Here is a 13,197-nt window from a genome sequence, read left to right as displayed (position 1 = left end):
GTGTGTGCTTGTGCTTGTGCGTGTGTGTGTGTGTGTGTGTGTGGTACGGCTGTACGGTGCGTGTGGTGTGTGGTTAAAGTCCATCCTGCCAATTTTTTTCTTGCCTTGGAGTGGACAGGAAAGGTTTGAGTCAAAGAAGGCGCAAGCAACTTATTCCAAACTAGTTGGTGTTTTATTGTTGTATTATTTGTATTGTTCCCTCCCCATTCCAAGGAGTGGGTAATAAACATAACTATGCCCTCCTTCGCCCGCCTTGGAAAGCAGAGCAATCGATCTCAGCATAACCTGGCCGCTGAGCAGCAGCACCAGCAGCAACTACAGCAGCAGCCGCAACCACTGCCGCCGCCGCGCCTATCAACACTGGTCACCTCGTCCTCCGGCACGGGCTCTCTTGCGGGCTCTGCACATACTCCACCCTCTGCCTCGTCGACGGCTCTGAGTTCAAGTGACTCATTCCATCTACAGGATTCACGTTCGGCACAGCAGCAACTGCATCAATTGCGCATCCAGCAACAGCAACAGCAGCAGCAGCAACAACAACAGCAACAGCAAGCGCAGCAGCAGTTTCAGCGTCAGCAACAGGGTCAGCCGCCACTACCACTACTACAGCAGCAGGTGCCCCAATTCCAGCAGCACCAGCAGGGTCCTCCGCCGCCTTTAGTGCAACAACAGGGTCAATCCCCGAGCTACTCAGGCGGTAATAATAATAATAATAGCAGCAACCCGGGGCAGAGCACCACCACTGATCCCACCGCCCTTACGTCAAACCACCCCGCCGGCCACACCAGCGACCCAGCGAATAATTCCGCTGCTTTTGCCAACAACATCAACATCAACCACCTCCAACAGCAGCAGTTCGCTCCACGACCACCGCCCAAATCGCAGAATAGCCAAGACTTCTCGGAGCAGGTGTCGCGATCTCAATCGACTCGCTACCCACAGCAGGTCTCTACACCCATCCAGACGCAGCTGCAATTCGCGGCTGCCAGCTCGGCCGACGACCTGCCGCAGACCCTTAGCTCACCTATTATTTCCCAGGGCCAACACCTGGGTCATCCACTTTCAGGCCAGCAGCAGCAGCCACAGCAGGCCATTGGTGCTCCATTTCAACGGCACCAGCAACCGCAGCAGCAGCAGCCCGCCGCCCCCACAGAAAACAAGCGATCCGCTAGGAAGCTGATCAAGAAGATTGTAGCTGGTGCATCATCGGCCAGCGGTCGCAGCAGTAACAGCAATCACAACAGTAGCAATTCCTCCTCTTCGGATCAACACGCCTACCACCAGCACCACAATTCCTACGACAACTCACCTGGCCTCGGACGCAGGTCATCCAAGCGAATTAGCAACAACTTCCCGCCCTCGATCCGGACTACAGGTGTTTCCCAGAGCTCAATTGATTTGCAGCAACAGCAGCAGCAGCAGCAGCAGACACCACTGCAGCCCTCTGACTGGCCGCCGCAGGACCAGGAGCAACCACCACCGCCGCCGCCGCCGCCGAAACAGCAACAACAACAACAACCCCCGCCTTCTTCAAGCCACCAGCCCGTCAATCCTTCACCACTTTCACAAGGCGGTGGTGACAGCGAACAAGGTTACAATCGTGACCACACCAATATTGCTATCAGTCCCGAGCTGCAGAGTGCAGGTGCAAACAATCAGGAGCCCCGCCCCCACCCCCACCAGACCACTATCCGGCAGGTGCCCACCGACCAAGATTCCTCGCCTTACAGTGCAAACGACGACATCGCTTACCAGCACCAGATTCGTGCCCAGCAGCTCCTACAGCAGGCTCAAGTTCAGGCGCAGGCCCATGTTCAGGCCGATCACCAGCAGCAACAATCACCACAACAACAGCTGTACGGACGCATCGTCGTCGACCCCGCTCAGGATCAGTATCATCAGCCATACCCTGCCCCTCCAGGTCAAGTACAATATCAGCAAGGTAATCCTCCGCCGCTGTACACCACTCACTTAGGAGCCGAGGCTCAGCATCCAAACCCCGAGACTGTGTCGCAGCTGTCGCATGATTCTCCCATTACCGACACGGACGCACGATCATCTGTCATATTCAGTGAGCAATACACGCCTGCTCTGAACTACGCCCAGCTAGACCAGCGACAAGTGCAGCCTCACGTTTCCTCCTCTCCAGCATCGCAGTTGGACAACATGCCGCCTCCGCCCGGTGCACCTCCCTCTACCCGTAGAACAGGCGAGAATGAGAAGAACATGAGGGCTGCTGGTCAAGTTGAACCCCCTCCCGGTCCGCCTCCGGGCTATCGCCACAGCCAGGGACCCAACCTTGGCTCGCTGCCTCCCACGCCTGGTGTCCCCGGGAATGTACAGGCCTACCGTGCGAGTAATGTACCGGAACGACAGCAGTTCGATAATGCGAGCGCTGAGGCCGGACGCAACAGCCCCCAGCCTTCTAACCCGGAGCGGGAATCTGACCCCAGAAGCAGTTCAAAGATCTTCGTATGCCTCGTCCTCTCGCGACATGCTGGTGACCTGATGATTGACTAATGAGTAATATAGTAACCAAGTATAAGAACGTAAAGAGACTCTACTTTGACGGCAAGACACAAATAGAGCAGCTCACTGGCCAGGTCGAACAGCTCCAGAACGCTGTGGCCAACCAACGGATTTCGCAGTCACGCACATCGCTTGATGACAATGAGTATACTACCCGATTTAATCGCTTGAACGGGGCGATCAACAATCTCTCGTTCAACATTCGGAAAGACTGGAAGACAGTACCCAGCTGGATCGAGAAATATGTCAGCGCCGAGGCGATCAAGACAGGCAAACAGGAGATGACGGCTGTCGGACGCGCCGTCATCATTCGGTGGGTAGTGGATGAGATTTTCAACAAGTGCTTCCATCCCGGTCTTGAGATGGAACTTAGTCAGCACCTGAAGCGCATTGAGCAGAACATTCGCAGATTTTCGTACACGCTCAGCGCAGCGGAGGAATACGAGGCCCTGACATCCAAGGTGGTAAGCTGGCGGATGGCTACGCTGGAAGGTCTCCAGCAGGCCCTGAGCTCGCCCGAGAGCGGGGATCACCGCCAAGACTTCACGACACTGACTTCGACCAACCTCACGGCGCATCTGTATCAGCACATGGTAGAACCACCGCCCCCTGGAGTAGACGGGAGCGTGGCCATGATTGTGGAACTGGCCGTGGGGATCGCGGCCAACATGTCGTTGGAAAGTCGGGACGTGGCTCTGGTGTTACCCCTGCCTGGTGACGGGATAAAAACAGACTTCATGGAGACAGAAAAGCAGGCGCTCCCTCCCCTACCAGACCCTGAAGAAGGTGAAGAGAGCGGCAAGGACAATGAGAAAGCAGCAAAACGTGAGAAGACCAAGAGTGGTATGTTGACAATGCTGGGAAGCCAACAGCAGCCCGGAAGTAGAAAAGGCAGCATTGTTTCGAATACTGACATGGCGGAACCGACAGCAGCACCACCCCCCAAGGACGCTAGTAGGGTTCGTTTTGCTGGATTCATAGCAGTGGAGGTACGAGGACGGCAGGTGCTTGTCAAGGCGCCGGTGTGGACTTTGTGATAGTGGTTTGGACGAAGTCATGATTACAAGCGTTGCTAGCCATTTATGGTATTCTTGATGCTAAGGTCGGGACATCCAGCCGGAGTTGGGGCTTAGCACATTGCTGTTTATTGGAAGGAAGGAGAACTAGATGACTATGCTGGGTGCTTGTGAAAACCAAACTCCAACACCTTGAGTCGACTCGGAGTTGGGAGTCGTGGGTGACGGGCGAGTACTCGGTAAAGAAAGGGGCTGTTGGCGCTTTTGAGGAAGCGCAATGGATGTGAAGGGACACGAAATCGAGAAGCTTTGAAAAAGCAATCGGGTCAGCCCCTTCTGTATACCCCTTGGCAACTTTTGGCTTTCTTGAATATGATCCATAGTTCCTTCATGATGTAGAAATCACGTCGAGTAGGGGATGGATATACCGATTCAGCTTCACCGCCTGCCGTATTAGCACCACTGGGCCCCCCTGTGCCTAAACACTATCAGTTTCTGCCAGTTGCCCCTCCATGCGACTATCAATAGATTCGCTGTTGGAAAGATAACCCCGCGAAGTGTTAGGTAGAAAGAAATATCGAAGGATTGCGCTCGTTTGGCTGTAGCTTCCAGAGCATACATTCTCCGGGAGTACTTGAACAGCAACCCTGACCGCGATTCAGGGCACCTTAAGCTTCTGCACCGGTATTCGATCGTGAAAGCGACATCGTCACCATCTACTCCCAACCAAGACACAACCAAGATGGCAGCAAAACCGACGCACCTGGAGCCGTCGGAGCTCGGAACCAAAGAATAGTTCGTAACGACCTAATCTTGAGAATACCTCTGCCCTTGCCTCTGCCACTGCCACTGCCCTGCATACCCTTTCCACTTGTTGTGCGTATGTTGTATATAACGTACATACAAAAATAATACAACCTTGGCCCTTGTATAACATACTTTACAAATGCGCAAACTGTATCACATTGCGAAACTAGCGACCCCTTGGTTCCTCTGACTAACACTTACATAAAACCAGCTGGGACAACCTCTACACCAACGAACTGACCAACCACGAGCACGACCCGGCCGACACGGGCACCAACTGGTTCGAGGACTCGGACGCACAGGAGAAGCTGATCGAGTTCCTGGAAGAATTTCTTCACGTTGCTGAAGGATCTTCTTCCTCCGACCCCGACGAGAACCACAACACTAAGGCGAACACGAGCTTCCTAGACCTCGGCACGGGCAATGGCGACATGCTCTTCGGCCTCCGCGACGCCGGCTGGACGGGCCCCATGCTGGGCGTCGACTACAGCGAGCGCAGCGTCGAGTTCGCGCGGCGCATCGAGGACGCGCGGCGGAAGGGGTTGACGCCCCGCCATTGCGACGACGACGACGACGACCGGGACTCTGACGATGATGAAGAACAAGAAGAAGAAGCAAACCCGAAAGAGCAAGAGAAAGTGCAACAAGAAAGAACGGCGGCAGAAGAAGTGGCAGCCATCGACTTCCAAATCCACGACATCCTCACCCCCCTCCCACCCCCTCGCCGCCCGCTCCCCCCACGGCGGCCGCGGCTGGGACGTCGTGCTTGACAAGGGCACCTTCGACGCCGTCTCGCTGAGCTCCGAGACAGACGCCGCGACGGGCCGGCGCGTGTCCGAGAACTACCGGGCGCGGGTGCTGCCGCTCGTGCGCGAGGGCGGCCTGTTCCTCGTGACGAGCTGCAACTGGACCGAGGACGAGCTCGACAAGTGGTTCGCCGGCGAGCAGCAGCAGCAAGCAGAGGAACGGGCAGACGAAGAAGAAGAAGAAGAAGAAGAAGAAGAAGAGCGCAGGTGGCGCTTCCAACAGGTCTGCCGGGTCGAGTATCCGAGCTTCAGCTTCGGCGGCGTCAAGGGATCGACCATCAGCAGTCTGTGTTTCCGGAAGATCGCGAGGGCTTCATCATGACATGACAACTTTAGACAAAATGAAGGGAAGACTGAGGTCAAGTAATGGCTACGTGAGGCTGGAAAGGTACCCTGTAGTCCTGGACACCGAAAGTTCCAGCAAAAGACGGGCTTAACGGCCATTATTGTCACTCTATCTCCAGTTATTCATCCATCTCAAATCATTGCATTTATTCTTTTTTGGTGATCTCAGCTACGTAACTTGTACTACTCATACAACTATTTCTCGACTGCGCTGCGAGAAGAAGCATGCCTCGTACTGAGTCCTTCCATACTCCAGGCTCCCTGAGACTCGTTATGCCGGGGTCTATTTCAATTCATGGCCGACTCCCAAAACCTGAAATGCTAGTTTTCTAGTAGGACCAAGCCTCTGACCTTCTGTCATAGAAGTACCATGTCTCTCTCAAGGCTCCAGGACAACAGTGGTAGGGGTATTTCATGGTTCAATGCCTTCCAGTATCACCACGTCGGAGTAGGTTGTGGGGTCTGGGTCCACGCGAGGACGACTGACGAGAGTTGTTTCATTGCGAGTCTGTCCCTTCTAAGGCGACGTATTCATAGGATCTCCTCCTGCTCCAGGGACAGCAGCCGCTGCTGTTGTGGCGAAGAACCTGACATCAACGTCGTCATCCTTTTGCAGCTTCTCCAGACACGGCATGATTCTCTCGTTAATGAGCTCCAAAGACTTCGGCGAGGCCGTAAGCTCCTTCTCTCCAGCCTTTTCTAGCGAGTAGATCGTGCCTTGCTCCGGAAGACGTTTTAAGACATCAATCAGGGCCGCATACGTCTTGGCCACGTTGAACCGAATGTTGGGGATCTCATCCGCGACCAGCTTATCAAGCATGGGCAGGATCGATGTGCTGATGACCTCCAAGCTGACAACACTTGTCAAGGTCTACGAACTATTAGTGTCTGGTCAACATTGAATGCGCATCAGGACTTACCGTAATGGCAAAGCAGGTGGTCATTCGGTAGAGGTAGTTGGGGTGCGTGCCCATAGCCATGACCTTCGGGATGATGGCCTCGCTAGCCCACTCCACTCCGAACACTTCCGTGAGTTTCTTCAGGTTGTGCGTAGCGGCTTCTCTGATGGAGAAGACGGTGTCACCAAGCCAACCCATGCAGAGCCCACTCAGCTTTTCATCGAAGAACTGTACACCCAGCTGGCTAGCCAGCAAGGGAATGTACTCAATGATAGCGAGTCTGACTCTCCATTGCTTATCCTCGGCAAGCTGGACGATAGCAGGGAGGAGCGATTGTGATAGGAGATCGATGCCAATAACTACGAAAGTCGGTTAGGATGTGGATTCAGATACCATCAAAGGCAGCACGTACCTTGGTTAACGAGCTCCAGCTTGGAGATTATGTGCAGACGAACTTCGGGGAACTCGTCCTTCAACATTTGGAGGAACATGGGCAGCAAATGATCGATCGTCCTGCGCGGTATCAGTTAGCACCATAAACGTATCTTCATAGCTGGTTTCACTTACTCTTGCTTGCCCAGGATAGGAGCCAGGCCACTGATCTGAGTACCCAGTGCGGCACGGACGTGCTGCGAGGTATCCGACACTAAGTCTTCAACGGAGCTCATGATTTCATTCAGAAGTACAGTCCGGTCGACCAGAGCACAGAAACCAGGGATCTGACCAGCAATCGCAGTTCTGACTTCAGCCTCGTTGTCCTTAAGCAGCTTTACGAAAGAGGGCACCAAGTCCCGTGAAACGACCTCTTCATCTACCGCCTTGGCAATCTGGGGAAATTTGTCAGCTGTCATCCATATTGTTTTGATACTGGTGAAGCATCGCATACCTTTTCGAATCTATCGGCAATCATGTAGCGGACTCTCCAACTCTTATCTTCTATCAAGTTGCGCAGGGATGTGAGCAGAACGCCGTGGCTGGCTTGCTGTTCTTTGGGGACGACTTCGGCAATAGAAATGAGGATTTCGACGGTCAGCAGGCGCACACTATCCTGGTCGTCCTGTGCAAGGTGTTGGAAGAGGGGTATCATTTCGTCAACGACGATGGCGGCTGGCATCTCCTTTACGAATTTGGCCATGTTGTTGGCCGACTGTCTTCGGACCATGGGCGTCTCATCGTGGACCAAGAGCCCGAATTGTTGGCGTAGTTGGACTTGGATGGCCGGGGACACCTTCTTGTAGGGCGTAGTGAAGAGACCGCATCCTGAAACTTTCGAGGTAAACCAGTCTGCCTTCGCGAGCCGGATGGTGAGAGGGATGAAGTATTCCTCGACTTGTTGGGGCAAAAGCTCTTCGCAGATCTTGTTGAGTGACTCGACGGCCTATCGAAATTATGTGAGTAGACAAGCTTTTAGAAGGCGACGAACACCAAAGGGGCTGGGCTCACCTTATCTCTGACGACGGGCTCCTCGATGGCAGCAAGGTTTTCGAGGGGAGACAGCAGGACGTGTCCCCATTGAGGCCCACCGACGTATTCGATGAAGCTGCCGAGTTCCTCGCTGAGTGCAACTAGCACTTCATCTTCATCTTCGACCGATTCTGTTGTACGCGTATTAGTAGGCTATGACGAGACGTGAAAGGTGGGTTGTGGCTGACCATCGAGAAAGGGGATGAGCTCCTCCCGAGTGCGCTCAGCTCCCAGGGCGAGGGCGATGGTCGAAAGTCGGTGGATGGCATTCAGGCGGAGGAGAACATCATCGTGCTGCGGAATAGTTAGCGGCGTGCAACGCAAAGGAGAGGCTGCCCCTGAAGAGGCGATGGCAGTTGTTGATGTCGTGACGGGCGGCCAAGCAGCCAGGCATGGTTGGTTGTACGGACCTTGAGTTCATCTATCAGCACGGCGATGGGGTAGAGCTCGTCGTTCGCATTCGGCGCGTCAGCCATGGCGAACTGCAGGGTCGGTTGTGGTTTCGGTGGTGGTGTTGCAGTTGTAGGAGAATTGGATGAGGGTTTGTTGCTGATCGCGTGCGTAAGTGAGTGTGATGCAACGACAACGAGATTTGCTACCAGCCGCCTCACCGGGGTTGCATACCAAGCACCAGCTCGTAAGGCCTGCACTCCTCCCTCGTCCAATTAGTGCCGTTCGGGGGACTACTACGGGTTTTGCCAAAGAAACCTAGCGGGCTGCGGCGGCGGTGGGATGCGGGGACGGTCCAGGTCCAGGTCCAGGAATGGGCTGAGTCCAGGAGAAGGATTAACTCTAGAATTCTAATGTATTGCAAAATGCGTTTCTGTTTAATGCTCCAGATGAACAAGATGGACAGTGAGGAAGTGTGAAATCATCGAGGGGTATCTTGGACGGTGTTCGTTGTGTGGAGAGAGTCAAGTTTGGCTTGGATTGGTGTGGCTGGCTTGGTCAAAGAGAGAACAACTGGACCAGGGAAAGGCTTTGCAAAATGCAGGCAAGCCGCAAGGCAGAGAGAGAAGAGAGGCTGCAGAGGGGCAGCTTTGGGTACCAACAGGCAAGGGCACAACAGCGTACCTAATGTAGATTGGCGGTGCAAGCGCTAACATTGTTTTGTCTTGGGGGGATTGCGTGCTGTACTCACGTAACTACGGTGCGAGCAGCTCTTCTCCCAGCGCTGTCGGTAGGGGGGAGGAGCCCCTCGCTATTGCTCAGTTCTCAGTGCTCAGTGCTGCATGTACAGGTGTGGCTTGCCACCTGCTTGCATAGGTGCCCCCAACCCCTCTCTCAATACAATACATAAAATCGACTTTGTTTCTACGTACTAGTAGATTGATGTCTGACATGCCAATACGCAGATAGGTTACCTAAGGTTATTGGATTAGGTAACTTGAATGTTGGTATTCCGGTGTACATAATAAGTCATCGGCGTGTGTTACAGACAGGGGCAACAATTGATGCACTTGAGGTGAGAAATTGCGCTGTCAAGGCGCCAAGACTGGAAGATGACGTACAAATCTGACCACGAGATGAGCGCTTTCTCCCCTGGATATTTTGACCCCACGTTGGGATAGGGAACATACGATCCCCTGCTTGCAGGATTCAAGAGGGGGTAGGGGGTAGCTATTGCAACTCATCAGAGCTTGTTCTTCCAGGCACTCGAAGTCAGGAGCCAAGCGAATGTCAAGGGTTTCTGCAGGAGCTCTGCATGTGATGGGGACAATTGTACATTTGCCAACGTCACTCACCTGCTCTTCTCACAGGCTAGGGGGCCCAACCAGACAACATACATTTCTCGCACCCATGCAGTTGACTACGTGCATCGTACCTGACAATATGCCAAAAGACATGGGAATTTGATGGCAGTTCATGGGTATTACGATCGTCACACGAATAGTGCATGGATAAGACAAGGTGTTGATGTGTAACAAGGGCATAGCCGGTTACGGCTCCCGAGTAATCCATTTTGCTCAACTGCCTATGGAAGGTGTAGTTATAGTTTGTACACTCCAACAGTTGGCTATCCTCCCCTACTTCTGCACTGCTAATAGGCAGACTGATTGATATGAAGACACCGTAGTGCCAATTTAAAATCCGTGGATCTTGATGATTTTGGGGTCGAGCTCGAGTCCTTGCTTGCCGACAAGGAACTCCTGCATGCTTTTGCGTTGATCACCCTGTAGCTGGATGACTTCGCCCATGTTCTCATCGGCTACGACCGTACCATTGCAGGCAAACTTCTTTCTGATGACAGAGAGGATCTTCTTGCGGTCGAACTTGGGGGGAAGGCCCTGAACGGTGGTCAACGTCTTACGACCGTTGCGCTCTGTGGTGAAGGCGGGTCAGTGCACGGTTGCTTGCGACGAGTTGTAGGAGGGCTACTCACGTTGGATACGAATGTGGACGTAGTCCTCTTTCTTGCCACCTAGCTGTACCGCATCTACATCGGCTTCGGCATCTGCGAAGGGATCATAGGTCTTGAGGTTCTCGATGGACATCGATAGCGGCTTTTCGAGTAGCTTGGGATTGCTTCTAAGTAGAATACTTGTGGAGCGGTGTAGATGGAAAGAAGGAAACAAGTAGGTCGAGGAAGGAGAGTGATTGTTGATGTTGTTGATCGGTAGTTAAGTAAAAAGTTGAAAAGAAGGGGAGGGGCAGAGAATGAAATAGGTTGGAGGCAAAAGATAGGGATGAGTCAGCAAGCAAGGTTTAGCGTTGTTACCCATGGCAAGCGCAAGCGGCGATCTACGGGGCTGCCGGCAAAGGAGGCTGTTTTTAGGGGACCAAACCGCCAATGGCCCCGATTTAGGAGCCATCCATATCAGGTGACCGACCACGCGTATCAGCAGCAGTCTCAAGCTCCGTATCTCACACAGTCCAATGTGTTACATCAGATAGATACCTTAGGTGTTGGAGTCTTCCATCAGATGCTGTGGCAAAGTATCTAGTCTATGTACTTGAAAATTCTTTCGATTCCGTACTGTACATTCTCCAGAATGGCGCCTTCAGATGGTGGATTAGTGTTTACTCTGTTATCCCAGGAGTCACACGTTGGTTACTGGGCTGGTTGGGTTGCCATTGACATTAATTGGTGCATTGGCGCCTGTAGGCTGTAACAGTCTTCTTCTGCGGCTTGTGGTGTGGCTAGTGGCTGAGGGGCAGTAAAGTACTTTCTGTAAGTACTCGACGCAAATCCGATATCGATTGTGATTTGACTGAGGGAACGTGGGGCAGCAACACTGGCAATGGCGGGCACCACCACCCATCAGCCAAATTTCGGGTGACTCAACGCTGCGATCTTCCAACAACAGAACTGGTTACAGACCGCAGTCGAAACTCCAACTGCCCCAAAGCCTCAGTCGTTCAGGATGCCTACCATTGCTGTCGACAAGTATGCGCTCTTCGAAGCTCTGGGTCAAAAGTGCGTACACTCCCTTCCCCCCCTTCAGCGCAGCTGCCCGCGTCTTACAGCAAGCAACACCCCCACTAACAGCCCGCCCAGATACACGACCCTAGAGTTCGAGGATCTCTGCTTCGAGTTTGGTATCGAGTTGGACGAAGACACCGAAAATGACGATCGGCCCGTCGTCAATGGCGTGCAGGAGGCGCCCCAACTCAAGATTGAGATCCCCGCCAACCGATATGACATGCTCTGCTTCGAGGGCATCGCTTTGATGCTCAACATCTTCCGCGGCAAGAAGCCCACCCCCACCTTCCGACTCATAACCCCGGCCAGCGGCGCGCTTGAGACCATCACTGTACATGAGGATACCATGGAGGTGCGGCCACTGGTGGCAGGCGCTATTCTTCGCAATATCACCTTCACCCAGGAGCGTTACGACTCCTTCATCGCATTACAAGACAAGCTACACCAGAACCTGGCGCGCCAAAGGACTCTGGTCGCTATCGGAACCCATGACTTGGACACCGTCAAGGGACCTTTCACGTACGAGGCGCTGCCTCCGCAAGAGATCAAGTTCGCACCCCTGAACCAAACCAAGGAGATGACGGCCGAGGAGATGATGACTTTCTACGAGAAAGACAAGAATCTGGGTAAATACCTACACATTATCCGGGAGAAGCCCGTATACCCCGTCATCTATGATGCGAACCGGGTGGTTTGCTCCATGCCCCCCATTATCAACGGAAACCACTCTAAAATCACCATGGATACCAAGAACGTCCTCATCGAGGCTACAGCAACCGATGCGACCAAGCTGGCCATTGTTATCGACATGATGGTAACCATGTTCTCAACATACTGCAAGGAGGAGTTCACAGTTGAGCCCGTCAAGGTCCTCTCTGACCACAACGGCCAAACTAGGATAACACCCCATTTGTCGCCCAGGTCACAAGAGGTCGAAATAGATTACTTGAATGGCTGTCTTGGCCTGGAGCTGAAGGCGGATGAGGTGTGCCAGCTGCTTTCCAAGATGGCGCTCTCCGCCAAGCCCTCCAGCAAGCCGAACCTGGTGGAAGTGTCAATCCCCCTACCAGAGCAGACATTCTGCAACGGTGCGATATCATGGAGGATTTGGGTATCGCATATGGTTTCAACAAGCTTCCTCGCATGTCGGTCAACAAGACTGTAGGCGCGCCGTTGAGCATCAACAAGATGACCGATATTGTGCGTTTCGAATTGGGTATGGCAGGCTGGAGTGAAGTCATGCCCCTGATTCTGTGCGGGTAAGTACACACACGATGCAGGGTAGATTACTCTCGAGACCAAGAAGCTAACCACGGCGCGCAGTCACGACGAGAACTTTGCCTGGCTGAACCGTGAAGACGATGGCAAGACCGCCGTCCGGCTGGCCAACCCCAAAACCCAGGAGTACCAAATTGTCCGGACCTCGCTTCTCCCGGGTCTCCTGAAGACCATCCGCGAGAACAAATCCCACAGCCTGCCCGTCAAGGTCTTCGAGGCGTCCGACGTCGTCTTCAAGGACGAGACCAAGGAGCGCAAGGCCCGCAACGAGCGCCACTACTCGGCCGCCTGGTGCGGCCGCACCTCGGGCTTCGAGGAGGTCCACGGCCTGCTCGACCGCGTTATGCTGATGCTGCGCACCTCCTTCCTGACCCGCGAGGAGGGCCTCGGCGCGGACAAGACCGACTTCGAGGTCCGCCAGGACCACACCAAGCGCGACGGCTACTGGCTCGAGCCCATCGATGAGGCCACCTTCTTCGGTGGCCGCGCCGCCGCCATCTTTGCCCGCCTCGGCGGCCAGAGCCGGCGCATCGGCGAGTTCGGCGTCTTGCACCCCAGCGTGCTCGAGAAGTTCGAGATCAAGTTCCCCGTCAGTGTGCTCGAAGTCAACCTTGAGGTCTTCTTATAGA

General features: G+C 54.0%; 5 protein-coding genes across 5 annotated transcripts; 3 read left to right on the top strand and 2 right to left on the bottom strand.

Annotated features, from left to right (window-relative positions):
* Nucleotides 1-234: 234 nt before the first annotated feature.
* PG994_003660 (uncharacterized protein) lies at nucleotides 235-3,566 on the top strand (the record flags this gene model as incomplete). Its single annotated transcript, XM_066855069.1, has 3 exons — nucleotides 235-425; nucleotides 717-2,472; nucleotides 2,541-3,566. 3 exons carry the CDS (start codon nucleotides 235-237, stop codon nucleotides 3,564-3,566), a joined length of 2,973 nt encoding a protein of 990 aa, XP_066719347.1.
* A 721-nt stretch (nucleotides 3,567-4,287) lies between these two features.
* On the top strand, nucleotides 4,288-5,480 carry PG994_003659 (uncharacterized protein; the record flags this gene model as incomplete). The annotated part of the gene is made up of 3 exons (XM_066855068.1): nucleotides 4,288-4,340; nucleotides 4,564-4,990; nucleotides 5,127-5,480. The coding sequence occupies 3 exons, from the start codon at nucleotides 4,288-4,290 to the stop codon at nucleotides 5,478-5,480; spliced, it is 834 nt and encodes a 277-aa protein (XP_066719346.1).
* Nucleotides 5,481-6,020: 540 nt separating this feature from the next.
* PG994_003658 (uncharacterized protein) lies at nucleotides 6,021-8,378 on the bottom strand (the record flags this gene model as incomplete). Its single annotated transcript, XM_066855067.1, has 8 exons — nucleotides 8,277-8,378; nucleotides 8,055-8,160; nucleotides 7,846-7,997; nucleotides 7,289-7,780; nucleotides 6,970-7,229; nucleotides 6,815-6,915; nucleotides 6,424-6,761; nucleotides 6,021-6,374 (listed from the first exon to the last, which is right to left on the bottom strand). The coding sequence occupies exons 1-8, from the start codon at nucleotides 8,340-8,342 to the stop codon at nucleotides 6,021-6,023; spliced, it is 1,869 nt and encodes a 622-aa protein (XP_066719345.1). The 5' UTR covers nucleotides 8,343-8,378.
* Nucleotides 8,379-9,950: 1,572 nt separating this feature from the next.
* PG994_003657 (eukaryotic translation initiation factor eIF-1) lies at nucleotides 9,951-10,397 on the bottom strand (the record flags this gene model as incomplete). Its single annotated transcript, XM_066855066.1, has 2 exons — nucleotides 9,951-10,189; nucleotides 10,250-10,397. Coding segments are annotated over 2 exons (387 nt in total), but the record flags the coding sequence as incomplete, so codon positions are not given.
* Nucleotides 10,398-11,231: 834 nt separating this feature from the next.
* On the top strand, nucleotides 11,232-13,196 carry PG994_003656 (Bcfrs1; the record flags this gene model as incomplete). Its single annotated transcript, XM_066855065.1, has 3 exons — nucleotides 11,232-12,275; nucleotides 12,323-12,549; nucleotides 12,614-13,196. The coding sequence occupies 3 exons, from the start codon at nucleotides 11,232-11,234 to the stop codon at nucleotides 13,194-13,196; spliced, it is 1,854 nt and encodes a 617-aa protein (XP_066719343.1).
* Nucleotide 13,197: the final 1 nt, after the last annotated feature.

This window comes from Apiospora phragmitis (assembly GCF_038363925.1).
Source record: "Apiospora phragmitis strain CBS 135458 chromosome Unknown utg000004l:1.0-3135199.0:1.0-3139288.0, whole genome shotgun sequence".
Taxonomy (NCBI): domain Eukaryota; kingdom Fungi; phylum Ascomycota; class Sordariomycetes; order Amphisphaeriales; family Apiosporaceae; genus Apiospora; species Apiospora phragmitis.
This window is presented reverse-complemented; position numbering and strand designations above follow the sequence as displayed.